This window comes from Phalacrocorax carbo, chromosome 9 (assembly GCF_963921805.1).
Source record: "Phalacrocorax carbo chromosome 9, bPhaCar2.1, whole genome shotgun sequence".
Lineage (NCBI taxonomy): Eukaryota > Metazoa > Chordata > Aves > Suliformes > Phalacrocoracidae > Phalacrocorax > Phalacrocorax carbo.
Genome location: NC_087521.1, coordinates 1,286,598 through 1,312,594, shown reverse-complemented (window position 1 = coordinate 1,312,594; position 25,997 = coordinate 1,286,598). Strand labels below are relative to the sequence as shown.

Below are 25,997 nucleotides of genomic sequence, written 5' to 3'. Positions count from 1 at the left end.
TATTACTATTCCATGGTCAATGGTTATCCTGGCGATGTTTAACTTACACTTGGTTCAATCCAAAGATGCATAAATACATGTGAAAATTAGAACGATTTTCTAGTTTTGTCTGTCACCTTATTCCAGTATCTTCAGTGTCCAGTCTGAGGCAGGTGAAACGCAGTTGGGAGCGGAGATGTGCAAAATTTCTGCAGGGATGTGATTTATCTGGGTTTTCCGCAATGTGGCCTCTTTTTCTGACTTGAAACCTCTTAACTCTGAGGGGAAGAGAGAAATGGGGACATGCAGGATGTCTTAGCTGCCTAACTTCCAAATAAATAGACATTGCATGCTGGACTTCGTAGTGAATGCCCCATATCCTAGACATGTTATATTTGCTGTTTATATGCTGTATAGCACATATTGCTACTTTTTGCCTATCAAGGATGATTTGTAGGTCCATTTTCTGCCTCTGGTGGTATTGCTTCCTCTCTGTTCAGCCCTATATCCACTGTTTTCCTTGGACATCTGAAAGTGTTAAGACAGACCTGTGCTACCATAATTTCAAGGTATCTATTAGGTAATTCCATGTTTATTATGTGGAATCTTTGTGACACACTGATATACAATGTATATAAACCTGCTTGGTTTTTTGCCAGTCTGCAGTTGCTTTTTTTAAAGCTGTTTGATGCTCAGCATTGTCACATGGGCTGTAATAGAGAATTATTTCAGAGTTTACTCAGCTACAAAAGTTCCATGTAAGCTGTCATTATCTTTGAGTGATGAATATACCAAATCGTAAAGGTGCAGAAGTCATTCTTTAGTCAGAGCCATCATTTAATTTCATTATGTGAAAATGCTACTCAAAAAGTTCTTTTTGAAGGTTCAAATAAGAGTATACTTATTTATAAGTTCTGCCTGGTCTTTTTGGTAAATGAATGTGTTCCTCTCTAGAAGTACTTCATTTGCTACACAGCCACATAGTCCCAAATTGGATGCTGTGAGACAACAGCCTGAACAATTTAGGTCAGCCTGGCTCTGAACTCTTTCCTCTGGAAATTCTCTTTCTTTGAATTTTAAAGCCATCAGCTAAAATGCCTTCCTTCAACATATTTTCCACTTTCTAACAGCCTGTTGTGTACTTCCCTATTTTATTTTTAGAAAAGAGATGGTAATGGCAAAGCTGAGCTTTGTGCTTTATAAAATAAAACTCAGGTATTTTAGATCCGTGGGCACTTTGTAAAAACGTTTTGTTTCAATCCTTACTTCTTTGCATCCTCTGGATTTGATTTGAGTTCCATGTTCAAATAAAATTAGAAAGCTTAGTGGAAAGCCTAGCCAGAGCTACGAGGTTTTGCTTTGTGCTGTGCTGAAACAAAGGTTTCAAGTTGTTTTGGAAAGAAATAGTTATGTGTGCTGTTCCTCCCAACTCTGTAACACTTTAGGCTTTGCTCGGCTACAACGTTCTGGGGTGGGGTGCTGCTGTCTTCTGCCTTGCGTTCTGGGAAACAGATAAGACTCGCCTTCCATCTCATGCGGCATTTTGAGGAAAGGTGTGTGTATGTGTGGACGTCAGGAAATGATGTGCTTGTAGCTCTTTCAGTTCCCTGCAAAATCCCCCATCGGTATCAGACAGCGTATCCCTGCAGTTGTTCTCCCCTTTGACCATTCTTCAGTTCTTCAGATTTGTTGCCTTTTATTGCCATTTATGGATACCTGTAGGTGTTGATGCCTTTAATGCTGGCAAGGTCTCCCGAACTCCTGTCTCAGTTTTCCGGTCTGTAAAATGCATGGCACAATTCCTGTCTATCTTTTTTTGAGGTTCTGGATCTGAGTTTTTGTAGTGTTTTGAGAGCATCTTCTGAAAAATATCATGCAAGGGCACATTTTCATCATGTTTTCATCATGTGCATTTCTTTCATTTTGAGAAGCTGACATATATATGTCTGTGTGTGTGTTTGTTGTGTGTCTTGTATAGATATACCTATCTGTATGATTTGAATAATGGGTTGCATGAATATATAGTTTACATTTAATTATTACTTTCCTGCGTTACTCAAGGGTATTAGGATGTTAATATTATTGAGTACTTATCAGTATGAAGGTATTTTCTATTTCAGTTAATACTTTCTCCACGTTTTTGCACAGGCAGTTCTAGATGCAGGCAAAAAAAAGCAGTTATCCAGAAGGCAGAGCGGCAGGGTTAGCAAAACACTTCCAGTAAAGGACAAACACAACTCTGCTGCATCTTTCTGCCTATGTCTGAATGTCATGCCGCTGGCTTGAGAGGGGAGATGGAAGGAACAGTTGTGCTAGCATGGAGCTGAGTTGCATTGCACTTCTTGAGCCTAAACTGTCACACTGCAAGGCAGGTTTTTTGAGTTCTGGCTTGGACTGAGACAGGAGGTGGGAAGGGAGTGATCTGAAGTAGCGTGCCTGGACAAGCCTTCTGATCCAGATCTGGGGCAAAGAGCACTGAACCCATACATACTGCACATACATGTGTGTGTATAAAATTATGGTCATAGACTTCAAAATTGGACTGTGATGGGGCTAGACTTCTGGGTAAATTGGATTTGTAGTGCAAACAGACACATCGTTGTTAGTTAGCTTTCTGCTACTTTGTGTTACAAATTCTAAAGATTTTATTATGAATCTCACAGTAATGGTTGGTTGAGGTTGTTCATGTGCTCCTGCTAGTGGAGTTATTTCTGTGTTATAGTAGCTTAAGAAAAAACTTTAATCTCCAAGATTGGAAAGAATTTGAATGCTTATAACACAAACCAGAAAGCAAATAAGAATACAGTCCTATCCAATGTCTTTTTAACTCTTTCTTTATATCTTCAAAGTGCTATGGGTTCTAAGGAGGATGAAGAATGGACAGTCTTTGGCCTTGTTCATTTGCCTAAAACATCTTTCTGGTTTTCTGGTCCCCAAAAGATAATGCTGCACGCCAGCAAGGTGGAATTGGCAACTATCGATATCTAGATTATCTTTCATGGCCTGAATCCGATTACATCCCCACAGGACCTCGGAAAAAACTTCTAACCTAGTAATATCTGTGGAATTTGTGCTACTGTGACCTCTTCAGGTTCTGTTGAGCAGATGGACTTGAACCATAAAGTTCATATCCAGCCTTTTCCCAAATTGAGGAGCATTTTGATAAGCGGGTTTGCAGTGAGTCTCCATTTGTTCTTGAGGCTGGCTCTTGCTGTTTGGAATCAGAATAGAAATGATGACAAAATGGTGGTGCATCTTTCTGGTGGTGGTCATTGCAGATATACTTAATGGTTTGTACTGCCAAGAGACATGGCTTCTTGCACACTGAGAGCAACTCTTTCTATTTAAGGTCTTGTCCCTTGAAGTATAATGACATTTGAAGCACTTTCTTTGCCTCCAAAGCAGCAGTTTTTAGGGGTCTGTGCCCTGTCATGATCTAGACATGCCAGTTGTGTTGCTCCCATTTATATTTGCTGTTGTTATTCAAAACAGTATGCATTCTTGCAGGAAGTTTTGTATTCATTATTTGTAAATCATACCTTCTCCCTAGTTATTTGTGCCTCTCTCCCTTTCTGTTTGAAATTCCAGTGCAGGGTCAGCTCTTGGCGAAGCCATTGCAGGCAGCAGTTCTCTCAGTAACAATTCCTTTCTTGCTCAGAAGCAAGACAGATTTTGGACTGAAATCTAGGTAATATCTGAATTTTGCTCCAGCCTGTTAAAAAGGTTGGCTTTTACATCTGAGATGGAGTTTCTTATTTCAGCTCTAACCTGCTCGCTTGTGTGTGTCTGTGTATGTGTGTGTGTCTCTCACGCCCTGTGCTTTTGCAGAGGGGAGTAGAATATTTTTCCATGCTGCTTATACCAATGTGTCTAGCTCCTTATTGGGCTTCATATTTTAAAAGTAATGCAAGATCTGCATCTGTTAGTCTTGGAAAACCCTGAAGAATAGCTGTTATTTGCCTTTTACTGGCACAAGAAAGATCTGAGTTACCCCGTCCAGAAAATGAATTATACAGGCCTGATTTGAAGCTGTGCTGGATTCCTGTTATTTTGTTGTCTTCACTGCTCTGGAACTATTCAATACTTCCTGTACTATAAAATAGTTCTTTAAAACACCCTCACTAAGCTCAAGAGAGACCAAAAGTTGTTCACTAGGACACAATCCCAGCTAACATTTAAATAATAAACTGGCATCTGTTTCTTTCCTTCTGTTTTAAATACAGTCCTAATACTTTACAGTAAGTTGTACAACATACCAAAAGTTGAGCCACAAGTAATTTTTCAGATTTACCCATCCCGTTTGCGATGCAAACCAGTGATACTTTGAGTCTGTTACCTGACTCAAGCAAAGGGGAAGGATTTAAAAAATATGCAAGAAGAAAAGAAAAAGGCCTATGGGTTTTTTGGGGAGAAATTCAGGGGTTTTGTTGTAAGCCCTCCAACCTCATATATATGGAATATATACCAGTCAACTATTACTGCAGAATTTTATCTAGACATTGCCCAGCTGAACCACTGAAAGACTCAGAGAACACTTGGTGGTTTTAATTGTCCTTCATGCAGTGAGTTCAAGGCATTAGGAACGCAAAATACTGAATCCCACAACACTCCTATGGGGTAGGCATTATGCCTGCTTTGAAAATGGGCACAATGAATTTATTATATCAATAAGCAGTCACAGCTACTTAGCATCAGAACTGGGATTAGCAAACATGCGACTGGATTTCTTCTCTCTCCTGTTCCCCCTTGAGAATGAATTGAGGTGAAGAGTTAATGGTAAAATATAAACTCTGAGCCCTTTGTTTCTCTGCAAATATATTTATGGACAAAAGGATGAAGGGGGAAAGAGACAAGTCCATGATCATGTTTTGCTTTGGTGTAACTCCTTTAGGTCAGTAAAAGCACATCTGCATTAAATCTTACTCAGTGTGGAATAACAACTGAGAAATATTAATAAAATTTAAAATGAGATCTTACCTTGTCAGGCTAGTTTCTACACTGAAGTGGATATCTAATGTTCTGGAGGAGGAGACAAGTCTAAGAAGCAGTTGGAGTATAAGCAGTCCATTACATGATACTCAGTTCATACATGGAATTTTAAGGCTTGGTACAGCAGAGGAGGGTTGTTTAAAAAAAAAAAAAAGGTAACATTTTTTTGAGAAGCAATTTATTGTAAAACAAGCCATAGTCAGTTATCTTTAATTAGACCCAAGGAGTAGCCAATGGCAAAAGAATTTTATTGAATTAGTTTTGCTACTGGTGAAAATGCTTTTCTAGTTGATACATGTTTTGATGAGTGCAGGAAATCAGATGACATAACTAAAAGGGGTACACGCCATAACTGCCATTCTGCCTGCAGAAGCTGTACGTCTCCACACCACACAGGGCATTTTGCAAATTAGCATCCATCTAAGCATGGAAGAGTCTTTACTGAGATTTGATTATAATTGAGCAATTATCTTCAACCTGACACACACTCTGCTACCGCACCTTGCTTTGAAGTCCAAGCATCTTGCTCTGAATTATTTTTATCTTTGTTTTAGGAACTCTACAAACACATCCCATTCTTCCCTGAGAAAGTCTCTGCTGGGCCGCTGTTGCACCTGCAGCCTGTCAATCCCAGCATGTAGCATACAGTAGCTCCTACCCTCCTGTCCCATGCCTAGATCTAATGACGCACTTCCAGCCTGACCTGAATCAGCTTATTCCTTTTTCGCTCCTGATTTCCCACAATGTTTGCTCATACACCTCAGTCCTATCCAGAAACACCTTTCTAATCTAGGCCTGGTTTCCCACGTGGTTGCCCACGTATCTCACTCCATACTGGAAGAAACTTCTCCAGTCATGGGGCTGCAGAAAGCCTACTGGCACAGATCTGTTCTTTTGACTAAAGCATCATTTGTTCCTCTTCAGTTTTTCTCCAAATTAAATTAATGAAATTAATTCCCAACATTACTATCTTTGCAATTTATTACTGAACTCCACAGTGGAGGCTTGGTTGTGGTTTCCTGAGGAAGACTTTGGACAAAGCAGTTATGCTGGAGTCCAAGGAAAATGCATGATTTTGTGAATTTTAATAGCAAGTCTAGGAGATGATACAAAAAAAACCCTGCTAGGTGCAGTGAACAGTTAATCTAGAGCTGCTGCAAAATTTCAGTTGGTTGTCCAGAAAACATTAGCTGTTTTCCTCTGCTGCCTGTATGTGTAATTTGTAGGGTGTGCAGCAAATCTCAGAAGATTTGACCTAACTGTGTTCATTGGGTTAATTAGAATGAGTTGCAGAAATTATTTAGCTCTGCTAATTTTAATTCTTAAAGAGCAGATGCTTTCTAATTGTGCAATATCTGGAATCTTGTACCATTCCCAAGGTTTTCCTAAAGTTTAATATCACTGAAGGTGTCACAGCGTGTTTTTATTCACCTGATATCAACTCTCAACATTTCTGTAGTTGTAGTAACAGTTGTAAATATAATGGTGTACCTAAATAGATGAATAAATAACTTTTCTTTTTTTAAAAATGTTTACAAATACTTACATAAAAACCGAGGTACTAGCAACAACGGCCAGTAATGCTGGTAGACCCGATATTTCCAGCAGAACCGGCGGAGCTATTCTCAGTGATCACCAACTTCCCAAGCAAATTGATACCAAATTTTAAAAAGAAAAGCAGCACCTTTGGGTTTGAATTTATTTGCTTTTGCAGGAATTTCACTGTTATCAGTCTCTTAGTTCGATTTGTCTTAGTACTGGGAAAAGCTTTGCCAAGACAACCCTGTAGGACTGATCCTCCCTGCAACACAGAAGAGAGAACATGCTTCTACAGTGCTGCCTTGTGCATATATTTAAGCAGTGGCCTTGAGGACTAGGTTGTTATCCCAGGAGGTGAGAAATTAGCTTGAGTATCATTTCATGGGCCTGTGATTTTGTTCGGACAATCCCAAATACTATTTTTCTGTATTAGGCAAGGCCAAAGGGGAATGTGTCATGCTGCAGTCTCAGCACAAAAATGACTCCTTGCATTTTTCTAAGTTCATTTTCCATCTTGAGTCCTAACTTTCAAAAATGTTTCTAATGATTCATATTTGCAAGGAAAGTACACACTAATTTAAGTGAGTTAGGTAGGTAAATAGAAATTTGTCATTTTAAAATGTGACATAACTGCCAATTTTATTGGGGAAATACTGACTAACTGTCTTTCCTACTGAAAGGATTTAGAAGAAATTGGATACAGAGGCTCAGACAGTGCCACCGAAATTCCAGAGTATCTTGAGCCACAAGATTATTTTTTTCCCCCAAATATTGAAGAGAAGAAATTTGGCTGATGTATGTTCCCTTCCCTCTTCTTTACTCTGAGTGATATCAGATCAGACACGTTTGGAAAACAGTCATGCACACACATGTATATTTTGTTTTTTCTGTTTCATTATGGACTATTTATCTGTAACTCATAGTTTTTTTTTTTTAAATGTGCTTTTGTGGAAGAAACACGATAATCTAACTGCTGGTAGCAAGGCTTCCTAAAATGCTATAGCAGTTTTCAAAAATCCCTAATAAAACTTCATAACACAGTGCATCATCGTACCTTTTTTATAGGTTGCTTTTAAATTATTTTTTTTATTTAGGAAAAATGTCTTCAGAACATCTTAGTTTATAAAAATGTATTGAACATTATAAGTGGAAGGATGTTAAAGTTTAAAGCTCTTACTAACTCTGCAGGTTTAGTAGATAGATGAAATATACCCAAGCAATTTTCTTTTGCATAAAAATATTGCACTGCATTAAGGGTGTGCTGATATATTACATATCTCAAAAGCCAGATAGTAAAATTTTGACTTTCAGTCCAATCAGACTGGAAGACGTTGACTATTAAAGCAGTCACTGGTACAGCAGAAAAATGCTACCCAGCATTCAGACTGGTGCACTTAGCTGTGCCTGGTTTGTCTTGTATGTTTGTTGCACTTTAAGGGAGGCCAAAGGTTTTGAAATATAAATATTTCTGGTAGAAATAGATTACTGGCTAAGTTCCCGGTTAGGCTGAAAAGGGTGCAGGTGCAATTCAGTATATGAAAATATCTAAAATGTAATGTTAATATATACCTACAGCTTGTAGTACTTATTATTCACAGCTGTTCATTCTCACTTGTTCTTTCATACATTTCTGAGCCCTGGGTCACAGGGAAGTGAGACTGATGGTGACCTGAGAGGCAGTTTGTTTCAGCAGCTGGGTGTTTTGCTTTCTGGATGATTTCTACTCTTTTTACAGCCGTTGTAGCTATAGAGGATGATAACTGAATTTTGTTCATGAGAACACTTTGAAATCACCAGGGGCATGGTGTTTACTAAACGGGCCTCGGTTGCACTAAATAATGCTGTCAGTGCCTAGTTGGTTCCTGCTTTCTTAATAGCCTTCTCCTCATTCTGTAAGAATTATTGCTATACTGGTTTGATTGGCAGGCTTCTGTGCGATATCAGTTACTACCCTAATACTCTAACAGACCTGTTAAAATGCCTTGGGCAAATTGGAGGATGAAGGTATATATCCAAATTCCCCGTTACCCTGCACTCAAAACCTACTGGCTGTTACATACACTGAAATAAAGTTACATGATTATCTAAGGACAGCCACTACAGATAAGTATAAAAATCCCATCTGTGTTTGAAATGTGTTCAGTGAAGGCAGCAGCTACCATAACACAGCAAGGAAAGAAAACTTCTCTAACAAGCATTCTGTAAAGCATGCTGTGATCTCTAACATCACGGTAGGCTAGAAAAGATTTGCTCCACTTCTGTGATGCTGACAGAGCATGTGGAGTATAAAACAACGTAAGCTATGTGATGCTGTCTGGTGGTGGTGTTAGTAGTTGCCTGCCTGTAAAGGTTAAACGAATAGACAAGGAGGAGCAAGTATTCCTGCAGTCCTCTCTCACCTGCCTAAGAAGTAAACAGAAAGGCTCCGGTGCTGCAGGGCAGGCGAGGAAGTACGGCTTGCAGGGGAATTGAACAGCGAAGTGTTGATGGGATTTCTGGCACTCCTAATGCTGCTTTCTGCTGCTTCCACAAGGCACCAAGGAGCAGTCTGAATTAACACCGCCCTTCCTCTAAAAATGTTGGCATAGGGTCGCGATGTGGGAAAAGGCGGAGCTGGGCAGAGTGTTTCAGAAACCGTTCAGCAGAGCTGTAAATTGCAGTAGTCCACTGAGCTGTACCAGTTTGCATCCAGGACCCAGCGAGTCTCCTGTGACCCACTGCCTTGAAGGAATTAACTGGAAAGAATCTGAGGAATTAATGTTATTAATGACTTTGAGATTGTATTATGCCTTAGTTGATATACCTCTCCAGACCTGCATGTATACATTACTAGAAACAGTCTTTCTGATGGCCTTGTCAAAACATCAAAATCAGATAAAAATGCTGGTACGCTAACTATCAGCTTGAAATAGGCCATGAGCCCTAAATAGGCCTTTGTTAGAAGTATTTCATTAGTTTAGTTTGGATTCCTATTTTAGGTGTTAGAAAAAAAAATACAGACAGATGTAGAAAAACTAAATAAAATAAATGCCAAATATAGAAAGAATTATAAATATATAATTTGCCGGTTAGATATTAGATTGTCCTGAGGTGTCCTGGAGTGCTTAGGTGAGTGTGAGCCCTTCCTGTTCTTGAAGTCAGGGTTTAGGAGTGGTAGTAAAGATTTGTGGTACCCCGAGTCAATCTGCTTAGTGTCTGAGTCTCTGTCTCTACAACAGTGGTAAGAATACATTTATTCCATCAGAAGGTAGTGAGATTTAATGTTACAGAATTTGTGTAGGTTTGGGTAATTTTGAAGAGCTGGATGAAGCAGGGTAGGTGCACGGCAGAAGGTCTGAACTCAGCGAGTGAAAGGAAGCAGCCTTCAGTTTGCTTTCTGATCTGCTAATGAAAGCTAATGAGCACCAATAAGCTAAATGAGGTTTTTAACTGAGAAAAAAAGTAAGCATAAATTTTTACTTCCTTGCAGTCCTGTTAAGGAGTAGGAGACGCTTTTCTCAGCCTGGAGCACGCCGGAGCAGAACTCCAGTTCTGTACTACTTTGCCAATGTTCCAGACAACCTAGTTTCTTCCCCATCCTTCAGAAACAAAGAAATTAAACCAACCAAAAGCCCCATTGCTGAGAACACTTGTGCTAAGAGCGAACTGTGAATTCATAATTTTATTTTGTTTATTCTTTCACAAGACAATTTGGCATTCATCAGAAAACTCCCTCTTAAGCGGTGGCGTTCGCTGCTTTGAGGGTGCAGAAGGTCTTGGCTGTAAAAGTTGCCTGTGGATTTCAGCAGTTTCCCACGAGGTACCCTGTGTTGGCTCAGCCGGTGCCAGGCCTGCCTCTTACTGCAGTGCATCGTCAGCTACACACAGGGGCAAGCCCAGCTCGGAAAGCTATCACTATGCAGAGGCTGCAGGGGAGGGTGGAGGAGAGGGAAGGTCTGCTGGATACCAACCTGGAGCTCTGGGCGGCTGGCAGGGTATGAAGGCGGGTGACAGTCCCTCCGGGGGGTTTTCTTACGCACGTGTCTGCAGACAGGTCTGGGCAGGCTGCTGGGTGTGAAGGCCTTCCAGGCACACAAACCTTGCTGGCCGGGCAGCTCGGCACGAGGGTGCTGCGGCATGGATTTTGAAGGTTATGTTTGTGTTGGCTGTGTTCCTTGTTCACAGAGGAGGAAAGGCTAAAGACCTCAGGCTATCGCTGGGTGGTAGCTATTTCAGCTTGAAGACGTGTAGCTGCCTGAGAGCAGCGTGCTTTTGTTTTGTTTTGTTTCTTTTTTTCTTCTGGTGGAAGTTTTATTAATTCGTTGTGATTATTATTAAGCAGTTGGCAGAGATGTGAATAGACGCTTTACTTCTCCAGAAGGCTTATGGAATAGTATTGCATAACTTTGTACTTTTCCTATGTAAAGCAGAATAAACTGGATGTAAATACAGTGGCCAGTCTCTGAAAGATTCATTGGTTTTTTTCTGACTCCTATTTATACCTAGTGAAATCCAGTGACTATAAAATGACCTCTGCTGCTGTGAATTGCCTCACTGAGGGAGGAAAGAGAAGCTTGGGTAGAGATATCATGGCAAAACACGAGCTGGAAGTCCTGTCCTAGGAGCTCTAATAATGTTGCAGCTAGCAGCAATGTGTCCTGCACAGCAGGCCTCTAATATTTTAAAAGGTGCTTGTGAGCCTTCCAGAGAATCATTACTTTCTTGTTTCTATGCTGTTAGACTGTTTAATTGCCTTTTTTTTTTTTCCCCCTAGATATGATGAAAATAGGCACAGCTGAAAATAGGTACAGATGAAATTCCTCTGGGGCAAGGCCAACACTTGTTGCTAGATTGCTTGAGGGATTAGGAAGTGTTTCTCAGTAGATTTCCAGTGCTTTGTGTGTATATACCTGTTATTCAGAGAGTTACGCCAAATTCTTGTGACGTTGGTTGAGAAGTGAATTGTAGCAGCTCTTGGCACAGAGGCTTCTTCTTCGCCTTCAGTCAGGGTAGCTGCTATGCCTTTGTGTCTGAAAACATCCATCTACTTCTCTTTAACGTGAGCATCACCACTACAGCCTATGCCTCTGCCATGTATAAACAAGATGTGCTTTTTCTTTCAGCGGATGTGGATTAGCAACAGTTGTTAAATGTGAGCACTACTCTATTGCTGATGCCTGCAGTGAAAGAGCTTTGTGCTTTCTTTGTTAGCTACAACCATTTTGGTACCATATGTAAAATTACTTTTCAGTATCTTTGTTAGTTAGGCCTTGATTAAGCACTAGAAGTGTTTAACTTTGAACATGGGAATTTCACTTATAATAAGGCTTTTTGCTTGAGATGGCTGGGCTCTAGAGCACTTGACCTTACTTTTGTTCTTCCCCACAGAACTCTGAGTTACTGGGGCCAGTGGCTGCTCAGCTTCTGAGTACGGGACACCTACTGGGTTCAGTACTGGGTGGCTGCGGTGATTTGCTTGGATTTGAGATGATAAACTGTTGAGTTTTCTCTTCTGTATTTGGTCTGTATGAGCCAAAATAGTTTACATTTTCTAAGAATGAAGATATGTGTATATATTTAATATCCTGTCAGAGTAACAGTTGTGATATAAATATGTTTGGTTGGGTCCTGGAGCCCAGAACTGTCTCGACTGTGCAGAGGCTTTCTGCTGGAGAAGCCTGCTCTCCTGCAAGGTGAGCCCCTGCAGAGCATCACTGCAGTAGCCAGCTTTGGGGGCCCAGTAGCTGTGGGCACTTGAAATTCTCTCATTAAAAGTCTTGTTTTGTTAAGGAGCTCTCAGTATTGTAGTTTAGACTTTTCCTGTCTGTAACTCCCTGATTTCACTGAAAATGCTCAGCTTTAAGGAAGTTTTCTTCCTTGTGAATGCTAGGTACAAGTCATGCTGAGGTCGTTGACAGCTTTTGACAGCTTTTGTGGCAGATGGGTACTGATGTTGAAGAAAGTCTCCCTGAAGAAATAGGAGTTGAAGAAAAAGCTAATTCAGTGCGTAGCTTAGATGAAGATCACAAATAACCTGTTACTATGACAGATGGTGGTAATTTAGGGTTCTTCCTTGAGCAGACTGATGCCAGTCTCGAGGAGCAGGGTCCCAAGGAGAAGGCTGCAGTTGTCACAGCTGTTTGGAGCATGCTGCTTCACCCCAGTTTTCTCACTGTTCCCTTTTTCTGTTTCCAGGATTGCTGCCTGCCCCATCTGGCTTTGTGGTATTGCTTGGTGTGCTCTCCTTTTGCTAGTACCTCGACAATAGTCGCCATTGTTTCGACCCGTTACTGAGCGCTTTAATGCCTCATTAAAAGCTCTGTTCTTCAGGGAAAGGGAGAGGTGCCTTCTCAGGGACCAGTATGAAGAATGGCTGGTGATCAGTAAAACGTCTTTTTCTTCTCCTCCAGCATGCTGAGTCAGCATCCCAGCCTACTGAGTGTCACTTGTGCTTGGTGCTCTCTAGTGACATTGCTTGAGTACAGTGAAAACCACAAAATACATGGACTAATAAGGGTGGAGTAATTTGGGATTATTGCAAGTGTCCCTCTGCTTGGTCTCCCAGCTGAATAGGAAGCCTTTAATAAGAGTTTTCCTAAGTAGCGTTGCATGTGAAATGGGGATTTCTGCTCCGTTCTTTTAACAAACAGTCATTTCATAAGAGAGTGGCGCTTTTTTGCCTCTTGGTACATTCCAGAAGACTTTATACCTTTGTTGGTTACTGATTGATAGTTCTGTGCTGAACTCCCTTTAATTTTGCAATAAACTAACAAGGAGGCTGAGAGTTTACAGAAAATGGCTTATTTATTCAACTGGTTTTACAAGGATGACAAAGTCAGATTTAGTAGTTTCAGTGTGGTCCTAGGAAGGGCAGGAGGAGTACTTGAAAAATCGTACTGTATAAATAACCAAACAAAAAATAGTTTGCTTATTCTTCTATGTAAAGCAGTCATATTTCAGTTCTTAGGCCAACTCTCTCCCAGGACCTGCAGGGGCTTTCCGCATATGCGGGAACTGTGTTATTCCCAACAAATGGGGGTATTGGGAGTTTAGGCACCTCAAATAAGTATTTTTACTTTTCTAATATGCTTCCAGAAAACTGGCATCTGCTGAAGTCACATCAGTGGAAAGATATTCTATTTTCACAACAACATGTAAAGATTTCCAGAGAATATAAACACCTCTGGAACATAAGACTTTTGAATTAGTCTTAGAAGTAGCAATGACCTGTCTAGAACACAAACACTGTTTTCCTTTTGCATTTCGTGTTTCCAGTTTTTTCTGTGTATTAGCACCTACAAAAACTGGGGAAGTGATCAGAAGAGTAGGCATTTTTTAAGGTGTCTAAAATTAGGAGGTTGAAATTATGTTCCCACTGTCTCCTTGTGTTTATCTCCAGGTTTTCTAACTGTAAGAAAAAGGATTCTTCTTGATGTTGTAACACTTCTGATGGTTAAACGGGTTATTTTAGAATTTAAGGTTGCTGTACTGAAGTAAAAATCTTCATAAGATTGGGAAATTGTGTGGTCAGTCAATTGTGTGGTATTTTAAGTAGTAGACTTTTTCCCAGAAATGATTTTGAAATTTGAATCTGAGTGAATTTCTACACTGTTTGTAATTCTGTTGGAACTGGAAGGGCGAGGACTCTAAATTTTCACTTGTTAAGAGGCTAGCTTAACCAGTTGCAAGTGAATAGGCTGAAAGGTTAAAGGCAGTGGTTCACTGAACTCTACAGGAGACTGTATGGGGCAAGGTTCCAGTGTTCCTGAGCTGTCTAGCTGACCTTTTTGCCTTTTTTGCCTCTTCCGTTAGCAGTGGAGAATGTTTTCCATTCATGCACAGTCACTGGCTGAAGAAGCCCTACGCTCTTTGGTCATCACAAGGTAGAAACAGAAAGCAACAACACAACCTCCTTTCCTGCTGCGCATGTCAGGACACAGTCGTGTGTGAAGAGGTTTAATGTTTTTTCTCAATCTTTGTGCCTTAGTGGTAATGAAAGTACCTCTGGTAATGAAAATATTTTTTTACAGTAGTTGGTGGTGGAAATAGGAGCTCCTCTTAAAATACTGGGTATTTTATAAAATATGATGTATTTTAAAAGACTCTGTATTTTAAAATTATAACATTAAAATATCGGGTAGCAACATTCTCACTGTTGAGTGTTCTGCTGGAAGATAATAAACTCATGATCGGCATTGAACCTTTTAAGTGGAAGCTGTTCTTGGCTGGTAATGATGTCCAGTATCTGACAAAAAGAAACACAGCAGAGGCAACTTTTCCTTACCTACTTAGACTGAGGAGTTGGCAGGTCTCCTATACAGGGTAAATCTAATCTGTACTTCAATGGCAAATCTCCAATGAAAAGTTGAGGAAGTGCTATTGCTAATTCAGTGCAAGGCACTCTTTCTAACAAGTCTGCTTGGACTTGTGACCCCAGCCTGTTTCCAGGCGCTGTTTAGCAGCGAGAGGTGGTTCCTTTCAAGTGTGGTGCTTAGCAGGCTAAAGGGAGATGCTCTAACCTTCTTCATAATGTTGGTCATTTGTAACATATGGGATTATTAAGATCAGAACTAGCATTATATTCTGCGCACACATGTATGAATCAACGTGTGAGACTCGGCTGATTCTGTCCATGCGCACATGTGATTACTCACCAGAAAGCCACACAGCTGTTTCACTCTGTACCGCCTTTGCTACCTGTATATTCTCTCCAAATCACACTCAGGCTTAACTGTTCTCTCAGGTGCCTATTTGCTACTCTCCGAATACGTTGAACAATTTCAAAGGACGGCAGAATCGAGTGTGAGCATGATTTTGGGCTGGTGAAGGAGACTTTGGGGAGAATGTAATATATTCTTCAGATGCAACGCTGGAATCGAGTGGTGTCAACGTTCAGGGCTTCAAGCTGAATGTCTGTAGGATTGGGCACTGCTAAAGACATAGGGTCTTGTTTGAATGGCACTATTCACTCCCAAACTATTTGTGACCAAAGTTTTACTCTGGGAAAAATAGAAGAAATCTTAGCACTTTCCAGTAAGGGCATGTGATTGAAGTTTTGAAGACAGATGTATGTATTCAAAGAAGTTCTCTAAATCTGAGTGCCTTTACTTTTTTTTTTTCGGAATTGGAGCGGAGTAAGAGTGAGCTTTTTTCCTTTTATTAGCAGCCCATAGCTTGTTTGAGCCAGTGAGAGTTGGAGCACTGTGCACACCTGCAGAGTGAGGTTCAAACTGTGTTATGGTAAGTGCATAAAGATGAATATTAGTTGTTTAATAATAGGACTACCTATACCAAGTGGAGGAGTTTTGCAGTAAGCGAATCTGCGGAAGTATGACAGGGAATTTTATGTCAAATTTAGTGCTTAGCTAGCAGCCTCTTGGCTTATACTTATGGGAGAACCGAATCTCTGTGCTGGCTCTGCGGGCTTGCAGAAATGGAGAATAATTTTCAGTTAATTCCAAAATAAGCATTCTGTACATGCATATGGTTTCATCTCAGAGGAAGTGTGCTTATTCAAGATAGTATTTAAACATGCATTTAAGCAAATGTTTAACTATCAGTGAAGTCATGGAACCAAGAATACACTTAATTCCCGTCCTCAGAGCAAGCCAGAGAGGAACACTTAACGTGAGAAGGGCTCTGTGTTTTTAAACTGACTTTTTAAACAGTGTAGCAGGGGTCTGGAATGTTGTTCGTACTGAATAGTTATTGAAGGACATATCAGAAATGGAAAGCTTAAGTTCAGAGGTGTAGCTTGAGTTAAACATAAAGGGCGAAGAAGATTTACAGTCCACAGGGAACAGTGCTGTGGAGTTCCTGGTTAAAAAGGAGGCCAAAAAAGCTGAAAGACCAAAAAAAAAAAAAAAAAAGGCATTTGCATTATTCTTGTTCATTTTTTTTTCTTCAATTTTTGAAGCCTTTAAAGTTAGTTTCCCTTGAAGGAGAGCCGCATGAAATATAGTGTGCTTAGGTCTTTTTTTTTTTAATTCAAAAAAGATCCTTAAGCGTGGTAGCTTTTCTTTAAAATGTGGTGTATAAATAATAAAATATGTGATGGCACAGTACAAAGATTATCTTGGCACAGGTCTGGGATGACTGCATTGCTTACAGAGCATTTGATGCTTGTGAATAATGTGATCATTACACAAGTGTGCCAATGAAATCTTCCTACCCCATGAGTACACGTGCGTGTATAAGTTTGTTAGTGTGTTCTGTTTCAGCACGTTTTCTAGTACCGTATCAAGGAAAAGCTTCAGTGTTATGGCATATTGTTGGTGTATCTTATGCCTGGTTGCCAGAAGAGCCTCAAAGGCGAGTGAGGCTGTGGGTTTTGGGCACAATGAAAACAATGGGAAAACACGGTTGCATCCTGTACCTTACCCTTCCTGACTCTTGGCTGCCCGCTCCTTTCTTTTGCCTTGAACCAGTTTTGGTGCTCATCCTATCACAAGGATGAACTCACTCACTAAAATGGAAGTCAAGTGCCCTGCCAAGAAGAAAGGAAAAAATGACTCTATTTTTCTTTGTTTATTAAATTGAATCTTACCTTCTAATCTGATGAACAGGACAGCCAGCAGTGGCTACAAGGGATGTGTGTGCCAGGCCCTTTCCTGTCTGCTTTCGGGTGTGTATGGGTGCACGCAGCAGCTCTGGGGCAAACAGCGGAGGGATGTGATGCGGTTTTTGTGTGTTTGCTGTTGACAGTATTGCAAGTTGTACCTTAAGAACTTTAGCCTAGGTGTAAGACCAATCAAGGCCATTATCTACCATGTCTGTGCTCGCTGCAGTGGTCATAAATGTCCAGTCCCAAAAGGTGCAAACTTTGGTTAAGCTGGGCAGGGTGGTGTTAGCCAGTATGTCCAGAGCTTGCAGTCAGTAGCAGAAGAGCATAGAGGGCATCACTATGGCGCTTTGAAGGTCTTGAACTCCTGTTGAGTAGATGAAGATTTGACTTAAAAACTTTTCAATTTAGTCCTGTTGGTACAGTCCGCACAGTGCCCGGGCACCACTGTGCCTGTTTACAGCCACAGAGGTGGGTGGGCAGGCATGAACAGGGAGAAAGAGTTTGTAGTCTTGGTAGGAGCTGCAGACTCCATCACGTTGTTGGTAGCTCGCATCATGGTGCCTGAAGGAGACACAGTGCCCTGCAGCACCTGGGACTCTGATACAGCTTCTGCAGGATCTTGAAATAGAAAAGGAAAATGGAGAGTGTGACATATTAGACTACTGAAAGTGTTAGAAAGCAGGAGGAAGCCATGACCAGAGAGAGGGAGGAGCAGTGGAGGAAAGAACAGAGAAATTCCTCTTCCTTTTAGCAACGGCAAGCTGTTAATTTATTCCAGTAGCATCATGAAACCGCATTCACAGAGTACTGGGTAGGATTCCTTTCTCCTTCCTGTGTCAAATACAGCTGAAGACAGGCCATTAATTTCGAAGAGTTTTTTTTGGAGTGGAATCTGTTCTCTGTGCAAGCAGAATGATCATTTTGGTTCTTTTTAAAAAAAAAAAAAAGTAATTTCTGAAGTTTTGGTCAGTCTGTGGAGACCAGTTGTAACTGAGGAAACTGCAGCTGTTTAGAGATCCAGAGCGTTAGGAGATAATTGTGTTTATACCTATGTTCTTCTTTCTATGGTGTTCACAGTGTTTGCCTTGATGCTTTCTGTTATCAGGAAAAAGTGCATGTTCAAAGGTGCAAGAAACTGTTCATCTCTTGCAAGCAAGACCATTGCTCATGCTGTTGGAGGAGAGCACTCTGTGGGTACTACAGTCTGTTCTTTATCAGAATCTTGTGACCCTAAAAAATACTGAAAAATCCTCTGTGTAGAGAGAGGACTGTGAAATGTAGTAGTCTTGTGCTTCAGATCAGTGGGGATGTATCCCTATAGCACCTTTCTCCGTGGCACTGTGTTTCAGCCAGAAGAAGGAAGTGTATAAGTTGTGTGGAAATTACTAGGAAAATAGATTTCCTATTTGCCTATGAAGAAAATTATGCTTTTTGTAAGGAGCATCAAATTGTTCACTGAAGAATGAGGCTCTTCAGAGCAGGAGTTTCGTTTTAAGTGGCTGTATGTATCAACACACTGTTGTTTAGTATTTAATCTTTTTAACAATATCTCTTTTCCTGCACTTTTTGCAATTATCTCTTTCAGTTTCTGCAGGTAGTTCAAAATTTTTTGAGTGTTGAATTTGCTGAAGGTCAGAGTGGAGGGTTGCCTGGATGCTGTGACTGGAGGATTCCAGTCCTTGCTTGGGCTGCTCTCTGCCTTCCAGTAGCTATAAAAATTCATTTCCCTTCCCCCTCTCCCTGTCTGCAGGTTATCTTGACGAATCAGATTACCACAATGTTGAGCAATGGCCTTTCGATCCAGGCAGACCTGGTGTCTCCAGCTGATGATTTGTCCCTGTCTGAAGGTAAGAGATCCCTTCTATTAGAACTGAAACTCTACACTGACACAAATCTACATTGTAACTTGCAGTCTTCTGTTGATATTCCGGGGTCTGTGAGAGCCAAGTTACCAAGTCTAACATAAAACAGTCTGGTGACAAAATTATGTTTCAGTTTCTCTGGCAATCCATTTATAATTAAAAAGAAAGTAAGTGTATTAACTAAAAGGATCTGACACTTTCTAAGGGCTGGGAATGAATTTCAAGCTGTGTCAGTTCTATAACATGTTCCTCAGCATTGTACTTTCATTCACATGCATTTAGAGCGTTGTTTTCTCAGTCTTCTGAAGCTGCTGCTAGAGTTAATACACAGGTTAGGCTACAAATTTGATCTTATCTAATGGTTATCAGTGATTCCAAAGAGAAACAGCTGATTGCAAATGAAGGAGAGCAGATACTCAGTCCTGTCCCCTGCATTATGCTTGTCTGATTTTCAGGTACGGTGCCTCAAACTGCAGCTCTCAATATTGTGTGAATGTAATATGAAGTTTTGTATGACGCCATATACTACTTTACATCTTCATGTTTCTTTTCTCCTGCACAGAATTACAGATAAGCACACATTTTTGGGTAATAGTGAGGACTTATTGTGCTAAGAAGAAAAGATAATTCTGAGTCAAGGTTTGCAAAGTAATATAATAATTTCAGCTTTCCCCACTTGCAAAAAATAGTCAGAGTACCCTCACTCAGGGACAGATGCAGAGAAGTTTGCTATTTAGAGTTCAGTTCATGCATAGACCCAAATGTATGATGTGAAGTAATGCTCATCTTTCCTGCAAAGGCATGATAATTGTATGTAGACTTCCTACTTTTTATAATATGGGTATTTCCCCTCTTTCTCTCCTTGTTGGACTTTCTGGTGGTTCTGGTCAGCTTATCTTTGTTCTAGTTGATCACGAGCAGCCCTCTCAAGCTTGTCTGATTTAACACAAGAACAGCTTGGTGGCAAAAACAACTCAGCAGTGGTTAAAATTGACATTACTTCTGCAACTCATTTCAGTGGACAGGAGAAAGAGGTGGAAGATAGATTAAACAGAATGTCGAAGAGTAGCAAAGAACTTCAGTGTAGTGTCTTAGCACTGATTGATGTGTTTACTTCATAATTTTGTCAATAGGACCTTGGGAAAGCATGGCCCATTAAATCATTTTGGAATTGTGCTTGTGGCTTTTGTTGGCTCGATCCATTGCCAAAGTACCTCTAAAGTTCATTGCTTGAATATTGCTCCCTACCTCTGCCAGAAAGAGCTGAAATTTGGTAACGAGATTTCGAAGAGGAAGGCATCATTTTTCATCTTTAGGATTTCCTCTTGGAATGAAGTTGTTGCACATTGTCTCATTAAATGCTCCTGATCGCAGTACTTGTGCTTTGCTTTGTCCTTTGGAATTGCTCTGTATTAGCTTCCACTGGAGAGAAAGGCATGGCTGACGCTGAAGTAGAAGTAATAACAAAATATCTTAGTAGAACATATTTTGTTCTTGTGGTTAAAAGCATGGAATAGTTCTTTCTGAATTTTCCTACAAATATGAAAGATTCTCAGTGCTGTGTATGCACCATAGTTCAATAGTATTCTGAAATCAGGACCACGTAAGAGATGGCATGATGATTTTTGTAGCAGTTACAGCTTATTAATGAAGCTATCATGCTGTGTCTAAACTCTCTACTGCCATTATTTTTCTCCTTTTAACCCAAGAATGAGTTAAAATGTGTTGGTGCTCTGTGTGCATGTGTTGTTTTCCTTCGTTTCTCTCATTCCTTGTTCTTAATTAAGGGTCTAAAGTGGTAAAATATGCCAGCATGGCACTTGATGAAAACAGAAACCTTTGTTTAGCCTCAGAACAAGAATAGCACAGACAGCAGCAGTGCAGGCTCCTTCGGTAATTCAAGTTTTATGAAGGGATGCGGGGATGATAGATTTCTCTCCTTCCCTCTTCTGTCAACTAACATTTACATGCTGTGTTGTGTAATGGGACAATACAGTGGATCTCCATACTACGTGGTTTTCTCCTTCTCTCTCACTTATCCATGATATGGCTGCTTCTGGATTTCCAGTTTGCTTCAGTTTTAACCCGTGCTGTCTACCTGTGAGGAAAAAGTGGAATTTCAAGCCCATTCAGCATCTGATTTTCCTGTTTATCTTGCTACCAAAAGATACGGATGTGGCCAGTGTTTTTTCCTTTGTTAACATCGAGGTGTTGACCTGTCCTGAGAAAGTCCCCCCTAATTTATTTCCTGTTAGCTATGGAACAGCCTGAAAGTAGCAATACCTTAATCTGACAATCTTGGGTACTTTAAGAATCCTTAATGAATTAGTCTCCCAGGATTACTGTGATACTCATAATACTTATTGCTATTTTAAAACTGTAGAATTTGCAGGAAAGAGCAGTGAGGTGAGTAGCCCAAGTGCACAAAGTGGATATGTTGCAGAGGCAGGAATAGAGGCCAGATCCATGACTGGGTTCTTACCTCATTCTTCCTTTTCACTCATCACCATCTAAAGCTGAATTTGAACCAGTGACCTAGATGTGAAAGGACCCATGACACATTATTGGTCGTGTAAGCAACTCAGACCCCTTGGTTTGTATATGTCTAATATGTTGTTTTAATCCTATCTGAAATCAGTCATGTCGCTGTAAATGGTTTGCTAAAAGGGTAATCTTTATTTCAGGCAGAAATGAAAATTTCAAACTGAATGTGTTATTAGAAAGAAATGGAATGCTACAGTGGCTTTTATTTTTGCTTCTGATTGTGCTTTAGAAGGGAATCGCTTGGGTTATGTGTTAGATTAGGCAGAAACCAAGGAAGCTGTTCATCTGATGTGTGACAGAAAGTTAATCTGATGAACAAGCTGAAAGGGTATTGTCAAGCTGTTTCAGGCTCAGAGCTTGTCTTCTGTAAAACTGTAATCTAGTGCATGAAAACTTGTGTCCTAAAAATGTTAGATTTTCATGAGAACATTAAAGGCTTTATAAAAGCAGCGCTGACTGTAAAATCCCACCACTTACGTAGCAACATAAGAACTGTTGAAATGTGTTTGTTGGTGGTACCTGAGGAAATGGTTATGTCCAGCTAAATTCGCAGAGCTATGCATGCTTCTGCTTCAAGACAGAAAACAAAATGCTTAGTTTGTTACAAATTTAAGTGCTGAATAAAATGCAGAAGTTTCTGTACCTGTGGGCTGAGTCCTTGGATTCATTTGGGCTTTACATACTTGCCAGATTATCATTTGAAGGAGTTCAGTGAGACTAATAGCAGCTCTAAAATTCTAAGGCATGTAAGGCTGTCACTTCTTCCCTAGGGAGCAAAGTCAGTTTTTATGCATAGCCATGCCGTTCTTATGTAGTCTTCTTGCAAACCCTGTCCTTGTAGGAGACAGACAGGAGCATGTTGTGAATACTGCTATTTCGTGTTCATCCTTGCTTTATGAAATAGCCTCTGTTTAGCTCTTCCAGTCAAAAGCAACTTTGAGAAGCCTTAAAGTTATTTTAGATTGCAGAGATGGTCAGATGAGCCCAGGACTATCACTAGGCTTCAAAATGTGGAAAATGTGTAAAGCTTTATTAATTAAACATGCAAAAAGTAGGCCTTAACCCAATTAAAATTTTTTTTTTTCATAAATTTAAAAAAAATGGATTTAAGCTGCATTAGGCTAAGCAAACAGTAGAAATGGAGTGCAAATGTCCACAACAAAATATTTTGTATGGCTGTTAATTGATGTTTTTAAACAAGTTATCTGTGGCTGTGACTGTACTATTTTCGTTATTTTTGCAAAGTTCACGACTGGATTTTACCTAATGTAGAGGGTTGTTAGAAATTAATTCTAAGCCTGTGTGTTTGAGCACTAACTGGGTGGTGAAATTTGTGTTTCATTTGTGTGCTGCAAAGAGATAGGACAGTATGACCCACTTGAGGTCCCGTCTAGTCCACCAGTGCCTATCCTATTAATACATCTGCCAGCTGCAAGCTCAAACTTCCTCGCGCAGACATCAAAGCCAAACCCCATCTTTCTTGGAAAAAGGTTGGGGGCGTGTTGGTATGAACAAGAACAGCATCCCTTTTCCAGTGTGCATAAAAAGCATTGGGCAAAAAAAGGCAATGCTGTCTTGGGCTCTTCAGTCTCAGCTAGCACTTTCAAATATTTGTTTGAAAAAGTCAGAATTATTTCATGTTTAAAATTGTCTGTAAACTTGCTCTAGCTCTGGGGAGGCCAGCGTTTAATCTTCTGCCATTTGTGTTCATCAAGTGGTTTGTCATAGCATTGTATATTTTTAGTGCACGGTGTGAGCAATGAGTTTAGTCTGACCTTTTCATCTCTGTTGCTGTGATCTTGAATTCTTTTAAGCTGTTGAGCAGAAGTAGGCTTTCATGTTCTGGAGACTGGAGAAAACTAAGCTACCATAATATACCCTGCCCACAGGATTTTCCCACTTTAGTTTAGGGGCAGAAGATTTGAAGTTGGAATCTTTGGCTTCTCTTCTTTGTTTTGCCCTTGATTTCCTGTCAGATTGTGGTTAAATAATTTTATTCTTCAAGCCTCGGTTTACCATTTTTTAATATGGGGATATATTTCTATTTTAGAACTTTTTTTCTTTCTTAATATTTCAGGATATTCCTATGGGGAAAATAATTAGTTGACCTGCTCTTCACCCCAGAGTAAGACCAGTTCTGTAGTTTATTGCTTCTCTCCCTTCAAATCCATTTTTTCAATCCTGGTGCCGAATGGAGAGAAAACATTGAAGGAATTGTCAAGACAACTGAGGGGCCCCAGGGGTCAGAGGCTGTTGGTTGGTTTTGATTTGTTTATTTATTGATTTATGTATACACTTATGCTTAAGGTTGGACCTGCAGGTGACTTAATAAAAATAAAAAAGAATATTCTGTGAGAACACCAACATACCTGTTTTGCAGGAACTGTGAACTTATGAATGAAGCAGCTGTTATCAAACATTTCCTCCTTGTAGTTTTAAAGCTAATGCAGAATAATGCATGTCCTAATTAAGTGCTCTAGCATGATATAAATTTAAATACGTTAGAAAGTATCATAATACTTTTACATGTTTTAGGCCTTTAGTGTTTTAGCTTAATGTTCTGTAAACCTGTTGCAGGCTGGTTTACACAATTGTGCTTGAAAGAGGAGATAGTTTGTCTTGGATCATTGAAATCATTGAAATCATTGAAATGGTGGTGCTAGTTCATTATAATAGTTTTTTTAATAGGACAATTCATGAAGTAATATCCTATCTTTTTAATATGAATCCACTCTAACCTTCTGAGACCCAAATATTTGTCAATAGTTACTAAAACCCTTTCTTAATTACCATTATGGAATAATCTGTATGGAGATTACTAGGCCTGTTTATGAAACTCGAGAACTATGTGGCATGGTGTGAGAAAGATCTTTTGACTGTGACTGCTTATGTAGACCCTGTGAAGATAAGTGAATTTTAGATGTGCAAAAGGGCACTGAGTACAAATAACACTAGTGGTATTGCCGGGTTATTTGGAAGGTGAATTCCAACAATTAGTCCATGTCTATGCATACTGAAGAGTAAATTTCCCAGCTGAGACTGGTGTGCAGGAGTGAACCCTGAAGACTGAAACACATCACTGAAGAGCTACTGGAGTTCTTTTCTTGTTTTATGGCTTAACCAGATAGCAAGGCGCTACAATTATATCTTTTGCTCTCTACAGTCATGATGGTTCAGGGAAGCATAGTGAGATTTGCGCCCGTTTTTAGTTTGGTATGAATTGCCACTTCTTACTTGATGGTTTGGTTGCAGGCCCAAGGCCAACTACCCTCCCATCATGGGACAGGAGAGCTCAGTGAGTCCATCAGCCACAGGATTGTGCCTCCGGGTCTGAGCCCTGGGTATCTCTGAGTTTAGTGTAGGAGTTGATAGAGTTACTCAAATCATTGGCTCCCATTCACGTGAGCTGTAGTGGAACAGCTGGAGTTGTTTCTTTCCAATTCTTTATTTTGCCACTGGACTTCATGTCTCAGCTGTCTTTTAAGAAACTACCCCAGCATAGACCCTGTAATCCCCCTCCCCAGCCAGCAGTGCTGTGGGAAGCCTTCTGTTCCTTCAGTCTGTTCTGTCTTTGAGTTACTTCTAAAGCTTCAGACCCTTCGTCAAAAAGATTGTTAGGCCCACATACACTGAAAAGTGAGGAAGGCTGTTGTCTTCCTTAACCTGCTAGAAGTCAGAACAGTATGTAGCACATCCACTTCAGGACAGGTAAGCAGTCGGCACAAAAGAAAAACCAGGAGGGATCTTGATAAAACTCATTAATACATGTTGGAGGCAAAAATGAGCCTCCTCAAAATAGGATTTCGTTCTTGTGCTTGCACTGTGTTCATGTTTCTGGTAACTCTGTGCGCCTAGCAGTAGTGGAGTTTACACCCCAACGCTTCAGTGGGAGGAAAAAAGCCCTTCTGGCTGTTGAGAATGCTTGAAGGAAGTGCACCATCGTTACAGGTCCTGCCATTAGGGGAAATGATATTGCGATCGTTTCTGCATGACACAGGGTTGTGGTGGTGTATGGAGCAGTTAAATTTCATTATAACAGTGGTCATGTCGGTCTGTACTAATTTTGATGCTATATTTCAACAAGAGGGAAGTAGTGACATAATAACATCCAGCCAAATTTTAACGGCTTTTTAATCAAAAGATAAATCTCTCAGTAAAACAGTGTTAAGGAGACTGTACATGTCTATGGAAGTTTCAAGCTGAATGACATAGGCATAATCACTTGATCTAGACTACAAAAGGGTTGAAAACTGTCAGCAGGAGCATTCAGAGGCCCCTAAATATCAGTTTAAGAGAATCTCCATTCCTCATTTCCTAATTGCCGTGATGATAGAATACAGAGTTTTACTGCTTTGTTGTGGCTTCTTTCTGAAGATGTGATATGACTTAGAATCATTAATCAACAATTTGTAATCCAACAACCCTTCAGGTACATTTGCTTGGAACCACTCATCTATATAATCAGAGGCATGATAACAGAAGTGCTTATTGTCACAGTTGAGCGGTTAGGAGTTACCACCTCTCAGCTGAGACAAAGTGTG

General features: G+C 40.2%; 1 protein-coding gene across 10 annotated transcripts in view; it reads left to right on the top strand.

Moving 5' to 3' along the window:
* The window catches only part of RAD51B (RAD51 paralog B), a 479,852-nt gene that overhangs the window by 228,718 nt on the left and 225,137 nt on the right, over positions 1-25,997 (top strand). For all 10 annotated transcript variants that reach the window (XR_010374377.1, XM_064460055.1, XM_064460053.1 and 7 more), the window contains one exon: positions 18,801-18,897. Coding sequence is in view for 9 of the 10 variants with exons in the window: in XM_064460055.1 (XP_064316125.1) it covers positions 18,801-18,897 (97 nt within the window). In the remaining variant the exon portion in view is untranslated. The remainder of the gene's footprint in view (positions 1-18,800; positions 18,898-25,997) is intronic.